Below are 25,127 nucleotides of genomic sequence, written 5' to 3'. Positions count from 1 at the left end.
ATTTCAAAGAGCTTTGAAAATGGAGTTCTTAGTAATGTTGTCCACTGTAATGAAGTTTTACTGGCATTTTTATTCTCTTACAATAAACATCCTTTTAATATTAGAGTATTGAGGGAATTCATAGAAAAGAAATGATGTGTAAAGATAAAGGAATGATAAGCAACCTCATTCTTTGAGAAATGCAAAACAACATACCATTTTTTTTCTTCTATCAGATTGTCAAAAGTTAGTAAGTTCAATAACAACACTGCTGGTGCAAGTGTGGACAAGCAGGCATTTACTCACATGTGGATATACGTACAGGTGCAACCTTTTTAGAATACGACCTCACAATATCTGTCAGAATGACAGATCCCATTCTATGAATGTATTGTAGCTTTAAGGCCAAAAATACACCCTAGAGTTAGAGTGTCAAAAAGGTGCCAAGACATAGGCATATGACTTTCACCACAGTATTTATATTAGCAATAAAGTGAAGACAGCATAAGCATCCATTGATAAGGGGCTGGATAAATACCTGACTGTTCAACAATGGCCTACTAGGCAGCCATTCAATAAGAATGGTAGGTCTGTGTTTATTTATACAGAAAGATCAAGAGAAAATAGCTGGAAAAGGCTTATGCAGATCATATATAATATGATCCCTCTTACTTTGTTATTTTGTTCTAAAGGATACATAGAAATATCATTTTTATTGAATTTGACATTTATGTGGAAGACCTATCCAACATCCTGGCTTCATTTCTCTGCTCCCTATTACAGCAAAACTTCTTCAAAAAGTTGTCTATGTTTGCTGTTCTGCACTTACCCGTTTCCTATTCCTTCTTCAGTCTGCTCCAAATTGGCTTCTATCCTTCACTTCTCTAAGAAAGCTTGACTTTTTTTTTTTTAATTAATTATCAACAATCTCCATGTTGCCAAATCCAAATGGCTATTTCTCTTTTCCCAATTTACTTGTCTTTTGTGTATCATTTAACAATGGACTATTCTTTACTTCTTAAAACATTTACCTCTATCTGAACTTCTAAACTTTCAACTCCTCCCTGGCCTGGGAACTTCCACATGCCACAGGCTTGGCAAATAACAACAACAACAACAACAACAACAACAACACCTCCTGAGTCCTATCATCACGTCTAATTTAACTGGTACCTCACTGAACTTCTGATTTTTCACTCTTAAACTTATGAATCCCTTACTTTTCACTAACTCAGTAAGTGGCACCATATACATGGAATGTTTACAGCCACAATCCTGAAGAGTCACCTTTGATTTCCATCCATCCTGGACCCTCTATAACTAATCCATTAAAAAGTCCCAATCGATTATACTTCAAAAAAATTAAAAACAAAAAAAGCCCCACAGGTTCTCAATACTCTACTTTGTACCTAGCTCTTTTGCCCCATGACAAAATAGCATAAGCAGCCTCTCCAAATTCCTCTAAAGCTGACAACATGCTAGCCATGTGAGGCTCTGCTCTCCATTTTTAAAGTTATTTGTACATTTTGATCTGGTAATCTGTAAGGTCTGATTCTTTTTTTTTTTTTTTTAACACATAATATGATACAGTATAAAACAAATCACTCTACAAAAAAATAGCATTCATATGATTATCTGCCTGTAATTTTCTAAAACCAAGTACCTAAACGGGCTCTTCATCTGTTGGTAGTTACTGATAGTCTCTTACCCTCTTCTTCCCAGGTTCAGAAGCACGAGTGTCATAATCATCAGGGAGCTGAAGATAATCCTCCATTCTGCTGGCAATAGCCTCCCAGTCACGTTTCCTTTTAGTACCAGTTCTCAAGCCATCCAACTTGTCTGAAGGACAAACACAGAGCCGCAGCATTAAGGGAGAGTGTGAGTTTGCACACAACACACAAACAAGGGGAAAGAAGGCTGGAACACTGTCAGAAGGCACATCCGCATTTTTGAGAGCAGCATCACTCGTAGATCCAAACTCTCTTCTTGGCTGAGATAATATCAAGTTCTGTGCAATTTCCATTGTTTGTCTGGTGTTCATACTGGCAGCCTTTACATTACTATGTTAGCTTAAGTAACAAATATGGGCGGAGCAAGAGAAGGCACTTGTTTCCTACTCCACCTAAAATCACAACGCCTTAGCTCTCATGTTCTGAAGGAAAATGCAGCGTTGGGTTTTTCTAAGAGCAATTTCTTCCATTCTTTTTTTTTTTTTTCTTTAACACAATATTAACCATCCATTTGCTTTGCACTCATGTGTGATAAACTGTTACATGAAAAGCAGGTAGTATAAGAACTTAACGAGCCAAGCTAATGTTCAGAAAAATTTTAGATTAACAGTTTCTTGGGATTTTGACCATGGTGAGAGGATTTGCCACAAGTTCTCATTTAGGAGTAAGCTGATTATATGATCACCACTTTCTTTGGTTATATACTATGAAATACTATTGACCATTCTGAGGCTAAATGGCTAGTCAGCCAAAGTGACTGGATCTGAATTTTCTCTCTGAAGGCTCAATCTGAGATGGCTAGGCTTTCCAAAGGCCCCAAACTGTAATTAATTAAATGAATAGTGACTGTCCATTCAGAAATTATAAGATATGAGATTAGGTGGCTTCAAGAACACATGATGAAAATGTGTGGTCTTTTTTATTTGTTGTTAATTCTGATTTTGAATTCCACATGTAAAATATTATGAGTTATATACATATGTGTGTGTGTATCTATACACACACACATATATCTATACACACACACACACATATATATATGGTACAATGAAGCACTAAACTTTCAATCATCAGTAGTTATACGCAGGTCAATAAAAGAAAACTTGAACACTTCAGAATCACATAATAACCACAATTCATCTAACTCCATAAAGGGTGCAGAAAATATATAACAGAAACTTTTTAGGCACCAAGTTGGAGAGAACTTAATATGAAAAGAAAAGTACAATGGAAGCAGTGGCAGGAAGCAAGGTGAGTTTATATTTCCAATGTAAAAGTTTCACACACAACTAACTGTGCCATACCATACAGGCCTCAAAAACCAGTAAGATTTTGCATACTTGGCAAAGATTTTATTTCCTAAGCCCCTCCCCCATAAAAGCAGTATTATTGTTGAAAAATCAGCAAGGCAAACCATAACACTTTACAAAACTCAAGAAATTTTTATCGAAATCACTGTGGAAAATTTTTAACATGGATGAGTTCAACAGAAATAATCATCTAATCTCCTCTGTAAATCACATATTATCCCAAATGGCTCTAATCTACACGTATATAATAGGCCGTACTATACAAGATCTTAAAGAAGTGACACCTTGATTGCACAGGGACACAGAATATGGTATTAGAAAACCAATGAAGTCCCACGAACAATAAAACTGTTCTCAGTTCAGTAGTGTCTGTACCAGAAGAGCAGGCAGCTCCAACACACTTATATTAAAGAAACCTCAATGGATTTTTTAAACTTAATAAGATCAACTCTGACATTCACATACTTCAAAGGAAAATTCCATATTTCAATTCCACGAGTAGAACATAGCTAGGCAGCAGTACAGAAGGGCAGTGTGAAAACTGCAAGAACTGTTTCTCAGACACAGGAGTTACAGACCAGGAGTCCCATATTTGCAACATGGAAGTTCAGAAGAGCATATATTTCTAGTCTGAACACCCCTGTTTGTAATGTTTAATTTGAAGCTTTATTGTACACATGTTTAAAGTTTCCTTCTTGGGACTGAAGAAAGGTTCACACCTCTTCCACATGGCATCCTGGAAACCCAAACACACAGATGTATGGGATAAGGTGAGGGAAGAGGAACCCAGGTTGTGTGTTAGTTACAGAAGACGACTGGGGGGGTCCAATACACTCATACTAAAGACTTTCAGAGGTTTGAATTTCAAAAGGTAAAGTTTTAGGATGAAGATGAAAGTTTAAATACCCAACCTGGCAGGTCACAGAATTTTACCACATCTTCAAAACAGTATATTATAACGCAAATGAGAACTTTTTTAGATACAGCTACATATTTTATAAACATAAATTATATTCCTGAAAATTTGTTCATGGTGAACATACAAGGGCTACATGCCTCTACAAATAATAACTGCATTCCAGCTGTGAGGAGATGAAACCGCCTGACGTGTAGAAGGCCAGTACACAGTAACTCATAAGTAGAGACCAACGACACTGAGAGGAGAAAAGCGAAAGTACTCGATATGAAGAAAGCTAAATTCAAATGATAAGAGTCTCAAATATTCTTTTAGTTTCTCAGTTTGAGAAACCAAAATCTTAGCAGTGGAATTTAAGTAGCTTGCATGTTGAATCACAGCATTTCATGTGGCATGTGATACCCACCCTTGCATTAGGTACCTCTGTCCCCACTGCAAAGGAGCCAGTCAGCTGCTACTGAAGGTGGGCCACAGGCAGTCTTCAACTCATGCCAGATGCAGCTCAGAACATTTCTATTTTCTAAAATTACACCACTTCCAACTAAACGCTCACACATAGGCTGAACTGTATACTGTACTTAATGAAGAGAGATCAAGAATCTACAATGAGATTTAACAGCTGCTTGAAATACTATAGGTAAGTGAGCATCTTCTCATTGGCAGACTCATTTGTAAATCAAAATTCCTCAGTTACAGATTGAACTTAGCTGGCTCAATGTATGACACGACCAAAGCTGAATATGTTTCCACCCAGCACAATCATTTTACCAGGAGTAATTTAAGAATATTGATAAAGCACTCAGAAAAATAATTTGTATCTGGTAATCAAATCTATTGATTTTGTTATGATAAGGAAGGCAACATAAATAAGCTAATTCACAAATGAAGAGCCTCATGTTTTAGAAAAGAATTTTCTCAACTGGCTCCATGGACCAAAGTCAAAAAAAGCAAACAAGCACTTTCAAGAATGCTTACATGCAATTTGCCTTCCTCTACAGATGGTTTAGCTCTCAAGATAACACAGTGGTGCAAGAGACAAGTCATTATATGAAACATCACTGTCACAAACAAAAACCCAATAGCAAACATATTAGAATTTATTGCCTAGATTCATTTCTAGATCTTCAGTGCCTTTGATTAAAATGGTTTATCTCATAATTCTGTTTCCAGAATTTACTATATAACATTCTGTCCTTAAAATGGACTGAACTTATATAAATTTTCTGAGAAGCAAATGGCATACAGGCCTGAATTTTTCCAGTAATCAATACCAAGATTAATGTCATATTTTCTTGAATAATCATAAGTAAATTCTATTTTCCTTTCTCTTTAAAAATTAGAAAGGAAAATAGAAAATAGATTGGCTCAAGTTAAAAAAAAGCATTATCCTACGTAATATATTACATAAGGCCTCTAAAGAACATATGCTTAGATAAAATATTTATCACTTTTATAATTCCCCTTGTCTCCATTTTTTTTTTTTTTTTTTTTAAGATCTTTTTATGGCCGCAACCATGGCATATGGAACTTCCAGGCTAGGGTCGAACTGGAGCTGTAGCTGCCCGCCTACACCACTGCCACAGCAATGCGGGATCCGAGCAGTGTCTGTGACCTATACCACAGCTCACAGCAACACCGGATCCTTAACCCATTGAGCAAGGCCAGGGATCAAACCCGCATCCTCATGGATACTAGTCGGGTTCGTTACCGCTGAGCCATGACAGGAACTCCCTCCTTTGTCTCTTAATTACCATTTCTTTTTGCCCCAAGAGATAATCCTATTTAGAGAACCACAGAAGAGAGAAATGAACTTGGTCTTACAGATTATTCTATAAGTACAGAACTTAAGTACAGAACTTACAGTCTTACAGGTTACTCTGTAAGTACAGAACTTCAGATTTAATCTAGTGTCAAAATAAACAGATCTAAAGCATTACCGTTTAAAAAGTAATTGTGACCATTATTTTCCTACATATTTAATTGCATTTAAACACTTAATGAATGCTTTAAAAGTTTAGGGAAGGAGTCAGTTGGTTATTATTAAGATTTCCCACAGAGGGAGGATAAGTGTTAGTACATGTGTCAGTAATCACATATAATCTTCACACACCATACACTAGAAAAAAATTCTAGACTTTGCGACAAAGCACCTATCCCAACAATACGGCAATACTACAGTTAATGAAATTATCTTTTAACATGAGGCCTGGTCAACATCAGTGGCTCACATGATCATTTGGGCAAAAGAAAAGGCAGACCCTACGCAAATGTGTATAAAACACATCCCTCTGATGTTAGAAACACAGATAATACATCCCACACAAAGAAGCAGCTAAATGACTCAAATTTGTTCTACGAATTTAAGACTTATTTCTACAGTTACTTCAGCTCTGGAGTAACAGCACAATTTCAGGAAAAGAAATGCAGAGCGCAGCAGTCATACTTCATACATTACTAAGGTCAATCTTTGCAAAACATCTTATTCCATTATCTTATTTATTAATACATCTTAGTCAACATGTTAAATGGTTCTCTTTACATGAGGGTAAAAAAGATGTCCTGCAATATTACCTTGAAATATTGGAGGGGAAAACCCATGTATGATTTTCTGCTTGACAGAGAATCCCACACTAAGCAAGTCCAATTTTTGCTTTAGAAAATCATTTTAACCAGTTTACCTTGTTATCTGGCCCTAAAGACAAGTTGAAGGAAAATTTGAACGGAATCTTTCAAAGCAGGCGCCTCAAAAACCTGAATTATGTATCTACCTTCCTCGCCCAAAAACTCTTAATTTATTATACAAGGAAAATAACTGCTTTTAATGAATTTTTAAACTTCAATATTTATTATTATTACTATTATTACCCAAAATATTCATAATCAGGTGCAACTTTGGACTGCAGTTAATTCTTTTAAAAAAGTAGAAATCTCACCTGCACCAACATTTCTGATTAATATAAATCAATGGATTTTAGAAGTGACATTATTTTATTACTAAACTTATCACACATTTCCATTTACTCTAAAAAACTTAAGTGGCACTGAAGGTTGTCCTTTTAAAATACTCTTCTCCCACTCTGCCAAAGATATAAATGAAAGCCTGCAAAATCGACTGATGATGTAAAAAGTAGGCCAAAAATCTTGATTTAAGCAAAAATTTGGGGAAATTTGTTCTTCTTACAGCAGAAAGATCTATGACCATTACCATCAGGTATCACATATAAAAACAGGAAAAAGGAAATACCCACCTAGCTTTGCCTCAGATGTGTCCATCTCCCATTTGCTTTTCGGAATGTAACCCTAAATTGTACACAGAGAGAAGCTCGAAGGGTTAGAAAGAGACACATACATGCATATCACTTTTGAACTGGAAAAGCATTAAAACTGGGAATGGATTCACTTTCCACTCACTAGTTATAAATATATCCTTAAGGAAAACACAATGTCATTGTATTTGAAGAAACTGAATTACCAAATTCACCAAACTTCACTGCCCAGATTTCAGAGCAGTCACTTCAAAACAGTATCATGAAGGCGCTTTGGGGCAGCTACAGTTCAGGACACACAACTGTAGTATGAACAACAGCTGTATAGCAAATACGGTAAGAATGTATGGTAGTTACTGTGCTAAATCAATACCATTCAGAGTGGCAGAGGACTTATAATACTAGCTAGGATATTTTCTAAATACAACTGCTATTCTCAAGTGATAGGAGCCATGAGGTCTCAAGAGTATTCTCCAAGACAATTACATTTTCCAGTGTAATTTTAGATGCTCAAAAGAAAGGAGAAAACTTGGTAGCACTGAACACAATTACAAAGTTCAACTTCATTTTAAAATGACTCAATCCATTTACCAGTTAGATTTTTACAAAGGCTAATTTTACTGAATCAAGTTCAGAGCATTACTTTTTCATCAGCGCAAACTAGATTATTATTTCTGATGTCTTTTAAAATTATATTTTCCTATTTATGGAAAACCAGAAATCTCCACAGGCAACTTATTTTTTATTTAATAAAATACTGGGTGGTTTATTTCAAACAAAGTCCTATATAAGATTTTCAAATTTCCCAATGTACCTAGTTAACTATGTTTACTAGTAAGCTTTTTAGTTTATTCATCTAGCAAGTGCATACTTTTTCCACAAAATTCGCTATGACTCTCCTTTTCCTTCATTTGGACTCTGTCTCTATTAGATCCTAACATAGAGAACTTTAATGTAAGAACTTAGTATACAGGACAGATTCATCGAAAGTGTCAGCAGCTTCTTTTAAGAATCAATTTATCGCTCTACTATTGGGAATGTTCCAGTTCACAAAACAGACTGACACACAAGTAAAGTTGGAAAGCATGTTCAACATTTCATGACAACAGCTTTTGTGTAAGAGTTTACTACACAGCATCATCATTCTTCCAGGAAATCTACAGGTTTTATACATTTCTAGTCTTTAAAGCCAGACTAATAATTCAATTTCTACTTATTAGGTAGTATTTCAGGTTATAAATTATACCCTCCTCTCCAAATACATTTTTAGAACAAACCAAGACAAAGCTAGGCTGAAATGATGGTGCTGAAAGTTGAGTACTGATGGAATTTGTACAGTTGTATCTCAAAAGTCATCTGAGAACACTAAGCATCACTAGAATAATATATTTATAAATTCTGAGTCATGTCTACTAGGTTCACTGAAGCAGTAGAGAAAACAAAATATCATACCAATGATGCCCCCTCCCCCAAAGGAGTCTCTTAACCAAGAAAAGTCTGGATTTCACCCAGCTGCAGTAATCAGTACAGAGTAGAAAAAGTAGTGAAAATTCCATTAAACGGTCTGAGTGATATGAGACTTGCTCTTAACCCTTTGATTAAAATTCTCCAAAAATCTTTTACTCTTGGCCTAGAACCCAATAGTAGAAGATCTGGATTGTGAAAAAAGGTTAAGAGAAGTTTTATCACGTAAAGATAAGCAAAACAAGTACATTAATTCCCCCTGCTGGAACCACCTTGTTCTTCCTTAAAACTTAAAATTATCATCTCAATGCTGTTTGAAATATTTGTCTACTTGGAAATAAAAGACAGTTCAGCAGGGCAGAGTTCTAAGGCTTCGCTGCCACGTTTCTGATGAAAAAATAGAGTATTACAGTGTGTTTCACTTTTAAAAATAATAGTACATTCAATTAAAAGTTCCAGTTTTGATCTACACCTAGCCAAGTCAGATGTTATGAACCATATCCTGAACTGAAATCTCCACAAAAGGAAGACGGAGCTTCAGAAAGCTAACATTATCGACTTCTCACATGATCACTCTCCAGTATACACGCTGCAAGCAGATAAAGAGGTCATTAGCTATATTCCAGGAGAGTGTGGACCTTTAAGTGAACTTCCTGCCTACGTCTGAGATCATATTATGTCAAAGTACAACCTAATTAATAAAAATACTTTGTTTAAAGGAAAAAACATACTGAGACTCAAATGCCATTAACTTTTAAAGCTTGTTTTTTAATACACAGAGAAATCTAGGAATGTAGAGGTTGACACCATCTCTATGTAAACACACAGTTTCTATCCAGAGTCCTCTGTAACACGCATGGTTGAGGGGACCACTCCTTAGGATGTATTCTCTAGGGGGTAGGAATCAAGGTTCTCACTTTGTACATTTTCAGAAGAATATGAAAAGCAGCTTTAGCAAGGGCCGAAGTATTAAATAAACCAAATGATATTCTGAATTTAAAAAGCAACACTATTCCAAAGCATTGCTAATCTCTGTACCCCATTAGCAAACAGTGAAAATAACAAAAGTCTATAGGTCGCGTATTCTTGAATGACAGGGTAAGGCAAACATCACTACAGAGGTGTGATCAAAAGCATTTACAGTAGGTACACGGGAACTTTGAATTCATACTATGTAAGCCTTTAATCAGCCTAAGCAAAATGCATTGCCTACACAGTAAAATCATTTCCCCCATCACTTAATAAGATAAAATGCAGAAGAACAGATCTAGCCGTCAGTGGCAACCCCTCTGCCTCCTCACTCACTGCGTTCTTCTGCCCCAGTTGACAGAAACTCAATTTTGAGCTCTTGTAGCAAAGAGACAATTATGCATACCTTGGGTAGGCTGTATCACTTATCTGCTGGAATGTAAGAATGCCCTTTCATATGTAACTGATATTTTCTTAAAAAGTATATTCCCCTAAAGCCACCCACAAACAGCTGAGTGAGTACAAGGCTAGGTTTCTTAGTATTCTTAAAATTTTCTTGTAACGACACAGTAGAGGGTTCTTTTCTTTTGGTTGGTGGAGGGTGGGGGGTGAATAAAAAGTATCCAAAAGTCTCCTTGAAGATGATTACGGAAACTTTTAACCATTAAGGTGCATGTCAACAATAGTAATCTGATCACAGATCTGAATTTAAACCCTTAAGAATTTTAATAAAGAGACACTTTGTTCAAAGTGGTTGTTCTGTCTCCTACCAGTTCGCTTTCCTCTTCTTCTGCATCTTTCTTTTCATCCTTCTGTTCTTCAATATTTGCATCAAAATCTTCCATCTCTACCTACAACATCCCAATAATCACACAAAAAAAAACTGAGGTAACATTTAGGACAGCTGCCCAGAGTAAGGCAGCACAGACCCACTGTTACACACTAAGTAATTTCCAACACCCTAAACTTTGAAACAGAACTGATGAAAGACAGGATGGTATTCCTGCCTTTCATTTTTCTGGAATATCCATCTTTATAAATCTTTTCTGAAGCTGAGGATAATGATCTGTCCTAAGTTGATGGTTATCTGTTTTGAATGACTATGAATTACTAGGATTTCTTTTTAAAATCTTTAGCAAGTACACTTTCAATCACGTAAAACATGTATAATTCAAAATTTCAAAACAGAAAGGGTATAGTGAGAAATCAGGTGATACGAGCTTGGCCCAGAATGGGAGCGCTACAAACAGAGAGTAGAGAGGTTAGAGAAGTATCTGTAAAGCAAAACTGACTCACTACATGGTGGAGGGATAGGGTCAAACACTGGTATAAAGGAAGAGAAAAGAGTCAACAATAATGTAAACAGTCAGGGTTTCAGCACCCAAGTGACTGGTGGGCCTAATTAAAATAGCGAGTATTAGAGAAGGAACATGTTTGGATGAATTACATGTTGAATAGTTGAGTTTGAGGGCTACTAAGTTAATACAAAATTTTCGGTGGAGAATTTGGAAAATAATGGTAGAATTATGGAAAGCTAATCATGACAAACCCAAACTGAGGGCCATTCTATAAAACAACTAACCGGCCTATAAAATTCAAAAAGTCTTTGTCTTTCATGACAATGACATGGCTAAGAAACCATTTTTTATAGTAAAGGACTGGATCCCAGATTTTTTTTTTTCTTTTTTGGCTGCTCTGTGGCATATGGAGTTCCCAGGCCAGGAATGAGATCCTAGCCACAGCTGCAGCAATGCCAGATCCTTAAACCACTGTGCCAGGCCAGGGATGGTACTTGTGTCCCAGTGCTCCCAATCCTGTTGCACCACAGTGGGAACTTCAATCCTAGATTTTTCAAAACGGTTTCTATAAAGCACATTATGGGAACAACTGGTGAAATATGAATAAGGACTTATATTAAACAATTTAGGAAATTTTCCTTTTTTTTTTTTTTTTGGCCATGCCTACAGCATGCAAAGGTCCATAGGTCAGGGATCAAATCTGCACCACTAGCAGTGACCCAAGCCACAGCACTGACAACATTGAATCTTAACACACTAAGCCACCAGGGAACTCCAAATTCAGGAAATTCATTTCAGGAAATTTGTATTACTTAATACTGTATTTTTTATCAATGTTAAATTTCTTGAATTTGATAACTGAGATTTTTAGTTTTCTAAGTTTCCCCTGTTCTTGGAAAATACCTACCGAAATTTTTAGGGGTAAAGGGTTTATGAAGTCTGCATTTTAACTCTCAAATGGTTCCACAGTAGTAGGAATAGTAGTAGTAGTAACAATAGATGGCTTTTGAGCCAAAGGACACTTACCTCTTCAATAGCAGCATCTTGAAGCAAGGAACGAATGTCCAGACGCATCATATGACGAGGTGCAGCTTCCCAGTGATCGGCCATCTAATTGAGAGATTCAGGAGGTCAAGTTATAGCTGGAAACTACTCAAAGAAAGACAAAGTGAGCATCCAAGACAATTTTAACTAATACTGTGAAGGCTAACAGGCTAGTTCCAGGAAGAGCTAGGCCACCTCTTTCCCTTAGATACAAAGAGTAAGAAACTTTTACTAAATAGGTAGAAAAGATATTCTGAAAGTAAAGGGGATAAACAAGAACTTCCAGACAACAGTGATGAGAGAGGCAAAAGGACGTTTAGAAAACAACACCTAGGTTTCAAAAAAATCACCTTATTTATTTCTTTGAGCTTCCTCCCATGAATATTCCTCTTGCCACAAGTCTGGTTGTCTGCACTCATTTCAGCTAAATACACCTAAGAAAGAATGAATAATGATTAGGCAAACAAATGCAGCATGAAGACACAAAGTACTCTAAAGTTCTTTTAAATCTATACCTCAAATCCCTTGGTTTTTGCTGCACTCCAAAACTGGTCAAAATGTCGAACTCTGTCATTGATGGCATCCAGGATGATGAAGGGGAAAAAGCCATCATCTAGAGTCTTTTTGAAGGTTTTGAACATGCTGGTTCGGTAAGTTTCCTCCATCTCAGCTTCATATTCATATTCCATTACCTAAGATCCCCCAAAGAGATATGGAGTTAGCAATAGCAAAGAATCATTTTCAACTTCTTCCCGGTTATCAGCACCTAGATAGAGACAACTTTGTTGTCTTTCCTTCACACCTGAGTACTAAAGTTTGTGTTCAAAAAAGCCACATTTCTCTCTGAACATATTCTCCTTTCAGTACTACTCATGAATCAAGATATAACCTGAGAGGAAGATACCACACCTTTTTTTTCACTTTTTTTCCAGAATCTGGATCCTTCTCTTCTTTTTCCACTTCAGTGATGAAGTAATCATCCAGGCTTAGAACCCTGGGTGCAGGTCCTCCAAATTCTACCTCTTTATCCTAAGAATCATATAGTCAAGAAAGTTAAAAGAGAATTTATGGAATAAATTAACAAATGTGCACATCAAAGTTTTTCCTGTGACCAAATACCATGCAATCTTATGATTTCAAATCAAGCAGAGGAAAAAGTATTTGTCTAAGCAGATCGAAATTTATGGGACAGCATCTATCAGATGGGCCAAGTAGAATGGATCAAATGGGAAATATCTGTGTCAGTATCACGTTGCTTGCTAAGAAGGCAAGAAGCTAACAAAAGCAGCTGATCCATTTGCTTCTCATACTCACTCGAATAAGTTTCGCCACATGTGTCTTTCCACTGCCAGGCAATCCTCTCATTATAACAACAATCTGAAACACAATGGGAAAAAAAAATCAATCAGAGAAGTTTTTTTTTTTAAACAATGAGATCTTATCATTAACAATGACCTAACATTCTCCAAGACGGACCATGTGATAGGCCACGACACAAACCTTAATAAATCTGAGAGGACAGGAATAATACAAAGCATGTCTCTGACCATAATGGAATGAAATTAAACATTTGGGAAATGCACAAGTATGTGGAAATTAAGTACCATATTCCTAAATAACCAATGGATCAAAGAAGTCAAAAGAAAAATCAGAAAATACTTTGACATAAAAATGAGGATACAACATTTCAAAACTTATAAGGATGCAGCTAAAGTGCTACTTATAAGGAAATGTATAACTATAAATGCCTACATTAAGAAAGAAGAAAGGTCTCAAATCAATAACCTAACTTTCCATGATAAGACACTGGAAGAAGAACAAATTAAACCTAAAACAAGCAGAAGGAAGGAAATAATAAATAATAGAGCAGAGGTTAATAAAACAAAGAACAGAAAAATAAAGAAAAATCAATGGGACCAAAAGCTAGTTCTTTGCAAAGAGCAACAAAATTGAAAAACCTTTAGCTAGACTTAAAAAAAAGAAAAAAGATTCAAATTACTAGAATCAGAAAGAGGGGTCATGACTGCCAACCTTAGAAAAATTTAAAAGGGTTGTTATAGGGAGTTGTTCCTGTGGCATAGTGGCTTAAGAATTCAACTGCAGTTTATAAAGGAATACTATGAACAACTGTATACCAACAAATTAGATAACTTAGACAAAATGGACAAATCCCTAGAAAGACACAGGCTACTGAAATTGACTTAAGAAGAAAGAGAGAGGAGTTCCCGTCGTGGCGCAGTGGTTAACGAATCTGACTAGGAACCATGAGGTTGCGGGTTCGGTCCCTGCCCTTGCTCAGTGGGTTAAGGATCCGGCGTTGCCGTGAGCTGTGGCGTAGGTTGCAGACGCGGCTTGGATCCCGTGTTGCTGTGGCTCTGGCGTAGGCCAGCGGCTATGGCTCCGATTTGACCCCTAGCCTGGGAACCTCCATATGCCGCTGGAGTGGCCCAAGAAATGGCAAAAAGACAAAAAAAAAAAGAAGAAGAATAGAACTATAAGTGAAGAAATTTAATTAGTAGTCAAGAAACTGCCAACAAAGAAAAGCTCAAACCCAGAAGGCTTCATCACTGAATTACAACACTTAAAGAATACCAACTCTTCACAAACTCTTCCAAAAAAATCAGAGGAAGGAATAACTCCCAACTTATTTTATGAGACTAACATTTTAAATCAAGCAGATAATCTGATACCAAAATCAAAGACATCACACAAAAATTATAGATATTTCTTATGAATATGGATGGAAAAAGTCTCAGTGAAATACTACTTTTTTTTTTTTTTTTTTTTTTTTTTTTAATTTCATGGCTACACTGCAACATATGGAAGTTTCCAGGCCAGGGATTGAATCCGAGCCACAGCTGTGACCTGCACCATAGCCGCAGCAACACTGAATCCTTTAACCCACTGTGCCAGTCCAAGAATTGAACCCACGCCTCTGCAGTGACCTGAGTTGCTGCAGCAGGATTCTTAATTCACTGTGGCACAGCAGGAACTCCAAAATACTACCAAACTGAATCCAGCAATATATAAAAAGGATTACGCAACATGACCAAGTAGGATTTATCCCAGGGATACAAACTAACATCTGAAAATCAGTTAATACAGAATAAAATCACACACAATACAGTAAAAAACAAAAAAATTTTCAATTAAATGCAGGAAAAGCATTTAACAAAATTCAACATCCTTTCATGATAAAAATATTCAACAAACTAGGAATAGAAGGGAACCTTCTCAACCTGATAAAGGACAACTAAGGAAAGTTCACATAATACTTAAAGGTGAAAAACTGACAATTTTCTTTCTAAGATGAGGAATAAAATAAGAATGTCCACTCTCACCACATCTATTCGACACTGTAAGGGCTAGCCAGAGAAACCAGGCAAGAAAAAGAAAAAAGGCATCCAGATTGGAAAGAAAGAAGTCAAGTCATCTTGATCAGCAGGTTACATGTTCTTATATATAGAAAAAATCCTAAGGAACCCACTAATAATCTATTAGAACCAAAAAATGAGTTTGGCAGTGCTGAAGGATATAAGATCAATACTTATAAGATCAAAACTGTATTTCTATACAATTGAACAATTCAAGAATGAAATTAAGCTATCTATATCAATGATAAGATGGGAGTGGATGAAACAATCCAATTCAAAAGTAGAAATTATCAGACTGTATTAAAAATATGATCCTACCATACGCTGTCTATAGGAGACATACTTTATTATTATTTTAAAAAATCTTTTTTTGGCTGTGCCCATGGCATGGAGAAGTTCCCCGGCCAAGGACCAAACCCACACCACAGCGGCAACCTGAGCCACAGCAGTGACAATGCCCGCTGAGCCGTCAAGGAACTCCAGAAAACATACTTTTGATTTAAAGACACAAATAGATTGAAAGCAAAAGGACAGGAGTTCCCGTCATGGCTCAGTGGTTAACGAATCCGACTAGGAACCATTAGGTTGCAGGTTCAATCCCTGGCCTTGTTCAGTGGGTTAAGGATCCGGTGTTGCCATGAGCTGTGGTTTAGGTCTCAGACATGGCTTGGATCTGGTATTGCTGTGGCTATGGCACAGGCTAGTTGCTACAGCTCTGATCAGATCCCTAGCCTGGGAACCTCCATATGCCACAGGAGTAGCCCAAGAAAAGGCAAAAAGACAAAAAAAAAAAAAAAAAAAAAGAAAGTAAAAGGACAGAAAAAGATACATGAGCCATCACAGAAAGCTAGAGGAGCTACTAATCTAACAGTGACATTATATACATACAGTCAAAACATCTGATAGAAATCTCCAGTACTAGTTCATTTAAATGGAATCTAGTTATTTGCAATATAAGCTAAATTTAAAATATACATTTGGAGATCACTAGGAAAAATAAGTCTAAACTTATCAGATCCCCTAGTTCTGACTCTTTCACTTTCACATACCATAAAACCAAATCCTCTTTTCCCCTTTTCAAAGTTTAATTAATCGAGTTGCTAATGAATTATTTTCTGAAGTTTTCAACATTCTTTTTTTTTGTCAAGCAATTAAGCTCTAATTTCTTAGATTCTATAGGGAAGGCAGTATGTGAGATTTTATGATGACTTGGAGATGGTAAAATGCCTTGAATCTGATATTACTATTATGTCACAGAAAAGTATAGAAATTCTGTTTAGGATATTAAAACAATTCCTTATCAGCTTCTGATTTGCAAGTAAACGAGTCAACTACACAGGACTCACTCTCTCAGGTCTGCTCTCTCGGCCAGGTGGTTTCAAAATATCATCTACATTCTTAGATTCAGGTTTCTTCTCAACCCGTGGAGCTGGAGGTGGCTGGTGGCTTAGTGAAGGAGCTGGCAGGGGCATTCGCTCCTCTGGGTAAGTTCTTCGTTCTCCTGGGATTCCAGCAGTTGAACAATTACTATTTATGTAGTAACTATTTAAAATTTTAACCCATTCTACTCCTCCTAATATAATTTATGATGATTTGAGGGCTACTTTTATCCTTAATTAAAGATAGTTTAAGATAACATAAATCTACTGAAATCAAGAAAATGAAAAGATTTAGGTATGATTTCACACAAAAAGAATATTCTGAAAAGTATTGAATTCATCCTCATTTGTATTAAAAGTTAAGAAAAAAAGTTAAACAATAGAATATAGAAAAATGATATATCCTCTTAAATAGTCCCAAGTATGATTCAGAGTCCACCTGTATGTAACTTCTGCTTTACAGTTTTGAGAATGAGTCACCAGCTTAGGAAAGCTTGTTCATATAGACAGGTATAAATATATAGTTTAAGTGTAATTTATAGCAATGAAAAACTAAAAGCGACCTCAACAAAAAAAAGTCTTTTATCTTATCCACTTGATGGACTATCATAGTCATTAATATAATAGGTTTCCATATGGAGAAAAGTAATAGTACAATACCAATAGGGAACAGGGATGATAAAGAAACTATACTTTGGTTATAACTTCATTAATATGTATGTGAAGAGAGAATGACAGGAAATATACAAAATTATAATAATTGTGGTATGGTAGCTATGTAGTAGGTTTATAAGTGATTTTGTTTCTATCTTCCAAAAGGTCTTTAATAATATTTAAAAAAGCAGTTTATGTTTTATTTCATCAATTACATGGCTATTTTTGGTGATAATGTTGCCAACTCTGAGAAATCTTTAAGTGCATTTTACTCTGAAAGTTTAAATCCACAGGCAAAATGGAAAGTATCTCCTGTTGTTCACAGTTTTCAGCATCCTTATAGTTAACAAGGCACCAATCTACCTCCAAACATGGACGGTCCTTCATAGGCTGGTCGGTCAGACTTCCGATCATAGGATGGCCTATCAAATCCCCCTCTTCTGGATGAGGAATGTTCTTTTTTGTCTCGATACGACTGAGTCCTAGAAGGTTTAACAGAAGTGCTTTGGTTAATAAAAAATACACGGATATCTCTTATAATGCAATAGCATTACCTGTCCAGTTTTCTCTACATGTAGTTACTATACATAGTCAATATTTACATTTTTATTTTTCTTTCCCGTTTAGATCTGCCTTTCATATACAAATCCAAAAAGCTCACACAACTGCAAAAATAAATTGTCTACTAATTAAGCAATGACTACAACTTTATGCTGACAATACTCTTTCCTTTCCTTTCTGGCTATCTCCATCTCCCATTTAATTCTCTGGATTTCAAGCTCACAAAACTCAAGTTTTCTAGTTTCCTGAAAATTAGTATAGAACTACTCTTCCCTCTCCAAATTATACACACACGTATAAAAAGAATCTATCATTTACTAAATTCCCTGCAGATACACTGACTTTTGCTGAACTGTAGTACATGGTAATTTGCACACCCAGCAAAGGTATTTTTCATAGCATACCTATCATCTCGCGGTCGGCGTTCTCTGTCAAATCGATCCCGGTCATAGTCAATAACACCACGATCCCGGTCTCGATCTCTATGTGTCTCCCGATCCCTTTTGAAATCCCGATGATCTGTCATGACATTACTTTGACGATCAAAATAAGGCTCACGATCTCTGTCTCTATCATAGCGATCACGTTGGCCCGCATGCTCTATAAAAACGATTAGTATAAAATAAGAACTATATAGCTTTTTTTCTGAAATAAAAGCAGAAAAGTACAAATCTAAATTTAGAACTAGTATAAACTGCTGCCCTAAATCCAATTTATGAATCTTGCAGCTATACTAAAGGGAGGCGCAGACAATACTACCAAAAGGAAAAGTCATATGACAATTAGGCCCTAATAGGTTTAGAAATACTGATCTCTTTGGGACTCTAACCTGTTTCAAAAGTTGATCTTTCAGGTAGTGGCTCTGGACGCAGAGTTATTCTTTCTCCATAGGGTATCTGCTCAACTTTATTAGTGGATATGTCTGATAAAATCAGGGATAAAACACTGTTAACAGTAACGCTTAAGGAAGCCAAAGCTTAAGCTAACAATTCCTTTAGAATCCCAGATAGAAATCTGCCACCTTGACTCACCTCGGCCATGGCCATAATCAACAGTCTGCTGCACTGGTGGTGGTTTGGACATTGGTGGCATACCCATAGGCATCGGGCCAGGAGGAGGAGGGATGGAAGGGTGAACAGGTGGGGGTGGTAACACCGGAGCAGATGGAATTGCTGCAGTTTCTGATTTGAATTCTGAATTCAATCCTTGTTCATCATTTGTATCCCAGAGGCCATAGAAAGAATCTTCATCCCAGCGTTCTTGTTCCACAGCTGACGTTTGTGGTTTTATCACTGGAGGGGGAGGTGGAGGAGGAGGAGGAGGGGGTGGGGGTGGTGGTATTGGGATAGGTGGCCTGGTCACAGGAACAGATGCTCTTGCTGGTGGAACGGAAGGTCTTACAATTGAACCTGGTGGTTTACCCATAGGAGGGGGTGGTCTATAGGACCCTGGAGGCTGAAGAACAGAGTAAATGGCTTAATGAATACATATACCGTCATGTTTCCACATATCAGTAGAAATTAAAATCTGGTTCTCAATCCATAGAAGAAAAATTTGATAAATTAGACTCATTCAAAATTCAAAACTTTTCGTACTTTAAGAAGTTCCCATCGTGGCTCAGTGGAAACAAATCTGACTAGTGTCCATGAAAATACTGGTCTTGCTAAGTGGGTCGGGGACCCGGCATTGTTGTGGCTGTGGTGTAGGCCGGCAGCTGTAGCTCTGATTCTAGCCCTAGCCTGGGAACTTCCATATGCTGCGAGCGCAGCCCTAAGAAGAAGAAGAAGAAACAAAAAACAAAAAAAACTTCTCTACTTTAAAATACACAATTAGGGAGAAAAATATGTGCAAATCACGTTATCTAATGATGGACCTATATTAAAAATATAAAAATATCTTATAAGACAAATAATCCAAAAAATGAACAAAAGATTTGAATATACTCTTCCAAAGAAGATATACAAATGGCCAATAAGCCCATGAAAAGATGCTCAACATCATTAGTCATTCGGGCAATGCAAATTAAAACCACAATGAGATACCATTTCATACCTCGCAGAATGGCTATAATTGATAAAACAGACAGTAACAAAAGCTGGTAAGGATGGAGAGAAACACAAAGACTTAGACTGCTAGTAAGAATGTAAAATGGTCTAACAATTTCTAAAAAAGTAAAATGGTCTAAGAATTTCTAAAAAAGTTAAATATCAATTTACCATATAACTCAGCAGTTCCATTCCTAGATATCTATCTAAGAAAAAAGTGTCTACCCAAAGACTTGCACACAAATATTCACAGCACCAAGATTCAATAATCCAAATGTCCATCAGCTGGTAAAAGGATAAATAAAACATGGTATAGCCACACAACACATTGTTACTGGGCAACAACAAATTACTGATTCATGCTACAACCACGGATAAACCCTGAAAGCAATATGCGAAAAGCAAGTAGCCAGACACAAAAGACCACATTTTGTATGATCCCACTTAAATGAAATGCTCGGAAAGACAGAAAGTGGTTTAGTTGTTGCCTGTGAGTTGGGATAGGAATGAGGATTAACTGCAATTTGACACAAGGGATCTTACTGGGGTGATGAAAATGTTCTACACTGGAATATGGCAATGGTTGTACAACTTCCTTAATTTACTAAAAATCCCTGAATTACGCACTTAAAATGGGCAAACTAGATGGTATGTAAATTATATCTCAATTAGGTTAAGAAAAGAAAAAAAAAAACCTGCCCTCAACACTATCACCCCCTCCCTCCCCTGCAATGAACCACCCACTTTTTCCTCTCCTAGAAAAATCAGGCTACTAGCCAATTTGATACAAATATCCCAGGTTCGCCTCAAACCTACTGAATTTATGTGAGTGAGGTCCTGGCATTAGTTTAAAGCGAGCAAAACAAAACCTTCATGCATAATTCTGATGTTCACTACTTGGTTAAGAACCTCTGTGATAAACTATCTTCCCACTCTGGCGACCTATCTTCTCCACAAAAATAGTGAATGCCCAGTGAGAAAAACAAACTCTAGGTAGTCCCCTCAATTTATTTGGTTATTTGGTTGACAACAGTAGTTGGTAGCAAGGCTGGTATCAACACATAACATCAGCACTGGGAAACAACAAAACAAAGAAACCAAATGAGATGTGGAGTAATCTTTCCAAGAAGCACCACATGTCAACAAAATGTATATTAATATATATTAAGAAGATAGCAGAATCCCTTGGCAAACAGGTCCTAACCACTAAATACTGAAACTTAACTGTCAATTTTTATTTTAATCTTTGCAACCATAGATTATTTTAATCTTTGATTTGAACACTTGTTTTCAAACACTTGTAGTTTCTGTATTTCTGGTTTGTTTGTTCTACTGACAAACTGAGAGCTATTTAGACCTGAGAGAGTCAAATATATATATATATATATATTTACTCATACATAGGCTGTACTTCAAAAACGAACTTTTGGAGTGACAAAATTACATTCTGGCTAATATGTAAGGAACATTATTTAACAAGAGGCCACTAAGGACTGGAGTCAAAGACAAATGACTATTACCTAAAGGTAAATTTTAGGTTATGGCACTTTAAACTTTGATAAGAAAATGCCTATATACAACAAAGCTATTGTGTCTGGGGCAGAGTTATCAGACATGTTTTATTTTTAATTTATTTTTGTCTTTTTAGGGCTGCACCTGCAGCACATGGAAGTTCCCAGGATAGGGGTTGCAAATCAGAGCTGCAGCTGCCAGCCTGCACCATAGCCGCAGCAATGTACGATCTGAGCCACATCTGCGACCTACACCCCAGCTCATGGCAATGCCTCCTGGACCCACTGAGAGAGGCCAGGGATCAAACTTGAGTCCTCATGGATGCTAGTCATGTTCGCTACTGCTGAGCCACAACAGGAACTCCCCAGACATGTTTTAAACATCTTAAGAACCCTTTGGACTACATCTATAAATAAAAATTGTTTTCTTCATACTACATAGTGAAAGCAACATATACATTTGTGAAAAACAAAACAAAACACCTCTATAGTATTTACATGAGGAAGGATTAATAGCTATGTTATAGTAAGGTAAAAGGAAAAACCTCAAGGGTCAAATAGATTACAAAAATAGGATTTTTTTGGGGGGGGCCATGCCCACAGCACATGGGCCAGGGATTGAACCAGTACCACAGCAGTGAACTGAGTCTGCTTCAGGTCCTTAACCCATTGTGCCACAAGGGAACTCCCAAAATAGGATCTTTGTAAGAAGTATAATGAACACATATGGGAAATAAATATGTTCACTAATTATAAAAAATGTATATTAAAACACTTTTTAAAAACTATTAAATCTACCAAAAATATTAAATAACTAATGCTTGCAAGGCTATAGAATAGCCAAATTATAGGAAGCGTTAAAAATGTCCTTGAACTTTACCTGAAGTGCCCCACTTTGGGAATTTAAAAGTACTTTTAAGAAGTTATCTAAAAGAAGAATTTGCTACAAAGACATTCACTAAAGTTGTATTAATAAAAACAATAAAAGATTAGGTCTAACAGAAATGGGATAGTTGTAATTATTATGCGTCAAAAATATAAAGCATGTAGCAACATGTTACAATGCTTATGATTTATTAAGTGAATAAAGCAGAAATGTGAATCTATAATCTAGAGCTTCTACTATCTGCTAAGAGATACAAAGATAGAAGACCTAGTTCCTGTCCTTATGAAAGATAGGCAAGATAAGACAGAAGGTTAAGACAGACAAGAAAACAGATCAAGGCTCTGAGAGAGGCCCATACAGGATGGGCATACATGCGAGGGAATCATCTCACACAGGTGTAAGGGAAGATACAGGGCTGAGTTCTAGAATATGAAGGAGAATTAACTAGCTAGAGTAGGGCAAAGGAAGAGAGGGGGAAAAAAAGAAACTCTAGGTTTATTTATTTATTTATTGGCTTTCTGCCTTTTCTAGGGCCGCTCCCATGGCATATGGAGGTTCCCAGGCTAGGGATCTAATTGGAGCTATAGCCGCCAGCCTTTGCAGACCCACAGCAACATGGGATCCAAGCCACGTCTGCGACCTACACCACAGCTCACGGCAATGCCAGATCCTTAACCCACTGAGCAAGGCCAGTGATCGAACCTGCAACCTCATGGTTCCTAGTCAGATTCATTAACCACTGCGCCACAACAGGAACTCCAAGAAACTCTAGATTTAGAGAACAATATGCACATTCAAAGGCACAGAGAAGTTAAGAGCCAGTCATACTCCCAGAAGTGAGAAGCTCCATGTGGAGGGAAAGAAAGGGAGCGAGTAGCAAGTAATGGTGAGCACAGCTCGGGTCAGCGCAGGAAGAATATAAAAGGCCATGCAAATATATTTTATCCTGAAAGCAAGAGGGGAATAGTGAACACGATTTGCACAACATGATGAGGTTTCTGTTTTAAAATGTTCATTTTGGAGTTCCCATCGTGGCTCAGCAGTTAACTAACCTGACTAGGATTCATGAGGATGCGGGTTCCATCCCTGGCCTCATTCAGTGGGTTAAGGATGGGGTGTTGCCATGAGTTATGGTGTAGGTTGCAGACACGACTTGGATCTGGCGTTGCTGCAGGCTGTTGGGCAGACCAACAGCTGTAGCTCCGATTCCACTCCTTGCCTGGGAACTTCCATATGCCATGGATGCGGCCCTAAAAAGCACAAAATTTTAAAAAAATAAATAAATAAAATGTCCATTTTGGCCAACAGTCACATGGGTGCTGCCTAAAGTAGAGTGTAAGGGTAGTCCTGACTACAAAGTGGCATGAGAGAACTTTTTAGGGTCATGGGAGATTTTTTTTTACCTTTTGGTATACATTTTTCAAAACCCAAACCATGGGATTTCCCATTTCCGCTCAGTGGTAACAAACCCCACTAATATCTATGAGGATGCAGTTTTGATCCTTGGCCCTGCTCAGTGGGTTAAGGATCTGGCTTTGCCTTGAGCTGCACTGTAGATCACAGATGTGGTTCAGATCCCATGTTGCTGTGGCTGTAGCCAGCAGCTGTAGCTCTGACTGGACCCCTAGCCTGGGAACTTCCATATGCCTCAGGTGCGGCCCTGAAGGGAAAAAAAAAAAAAAAAAAAACCCAACTGTGAACCCAACTGGTGGCTTAAAATATTTGTAAATTATACTCCAAAATTTCATTCAAAAAATGTTTTTAAAAGATCACTCTGAAAGCAGAATGAAGAATGGATGAAAGGGGAATGAGATGGAAAGAGATGAATTAGGATGTTTCTGAAATAACCTAGGTAAGAATTGCCAAAGGCTAGAACTGAGGTTGTGGGGAAGTGGAGGACAGAATAGCTGAGCAAAATTTAAAAGGCAGTAAAATTAATCAACATAATGACTGAATTCTAGTAGGGCACGACAAAGGAGAGTTAATATTGACTACAGGTTTCAAGGTGGGGTGACCAGGTGATAAGAGGACAAAGAATGAGTTTAATGGAGGATGATAATGAGTTTTAATATGTTGAGTTTGACAGGAGACACATCAGAGAGATACCCTGTAGGCAGACGGATGCATACATAGGTCAGGAGATGATTTGGGGAGTTGATATCAAGGTGCTTGCTGATGTCAACAATTACATATGAGTGTTTTATGTTAGATTAGGATGGAAGGGAATATTGAAAAATGTAAAGAGTTAATTTGAAATGATTCAACAGCGTTTGTTCCTCTCTCACTGTGTTATATAGTTATTTCCATGATAACATTTGTAAAGCCCACTGAGTAACTGGCTTAAAGATAAAAACAACAACAACACAAAAGCAAAACAAGGGGAGAACTTAATCACACAAGTCTTTAACATAACTTTACTGCCTGAGGGGGGGTACGATGTATGACTCCTTTCCTAGCTAAGAGGTTGGGGAGACTCTGAAGCTCACATGAGTAGGGCTCACAGGGAGCCCTTGTACTACCGTTAAATGTAATAGGACTATTTGAAGAAAAAGGATTACCAGGAAAATTCTACAATATTGTGAACAAAAAGCCACATATATAGTTCAGATGTGCTTGGTGTACTTATTAAACTCTTGGGGAGGAAAGCATGTCTGTCACACTTTCAGCTATACTCATAAGATTTTCAAAGGTCCATTACCATTAGTTTTTTACTTTTCTAAAACTTACATTTTTTTATAGTG

The 25,127-nt window shown here is 37.0% G+C and overlaps 1 protein-coding gene across 4 annotated transcripts in view; it reads right to left on the bottom strand.

Moving 5' to 3' along the window:
• Positions 1-25,127, bottom strand: part of YLPM1 (YLP motif containing 1) — a 66,091-nt gene that overhangs the window by 5,550 nt on the left and 35,414 nt on the right. For 2 of the 4 annotated variants that reach the window (XM_001924711.8, XM_084969671.1), the window contains 13 exons: positions 18,976-19,399; positions 18,774-18,866; positions 18,349-18,544; positions 17,747-17,865; positions 16,697-16,851; positions 13,291-13,353; positions 12,886-13,005; positions 12,492-12,668; positions 12,327-12,410; positions 11,959-12,042; positions 10,405-10,485; positions 7,184-7,235; positions 1,688-1,818 (listed from right to left, as the gene is read on the bottom strand). In XM_001924711.8, the coding sequence (XP_001924746.3) occupies positions 1,688-1,818; positions 7,184-7,235; positions 10,405-10,485; positions 11,959-12,042; positions 12,327-12,410; positions 12,492-12,668; positions 12,886-13,005; positions 13,291-13,353; positions 16,697-16,851; positions 17,747-17,865; positions 18,349-18,544; positions 18,774-18,866; positions 18,976-19,399 (1,779 nt within the window). The remainder of the gene's footprint in view (positions 1-1,687; positions 1,819-7,183; positions 7,236-10,404; positions 10,486-11,958; positions 12,043-12,326; positions 12,411-12,491; positions 12,669-12,885; positions 13,006-13,290; positions 13,354-16,696; positions 16,852-17,746; positions 17,866-18,348; positions 18,545-18,773; positions 18,867-18,975; positions 19,400-25,127) is intronic. The other 2 variants (XR_298837.4, XR_014811093.1) reach the window with 1 other exon arrangement.

The sequence above is a fragment of the Sus scrofa genome, chromosome 7 (genome assembly GCF_054392235.1).
Source record: "Sus scrofa isolate SSC_HxYL_T2T_F1_AM1 chromosome 7, Sscrofa_HxYL_maternal_Yorkshire_Landrace_v2.0, whole genome shotgun sequence".
NCBI classification, from domain to species: domain Eukaryota; kingdom Metazoa; phylum Chordata; class Mammalia; order Artiodactyla; family Suidae; genus Sus; species Sus scrofa.
This window is presented reverse-complemented; position numbering and strand designations above follow the sequence as displayed.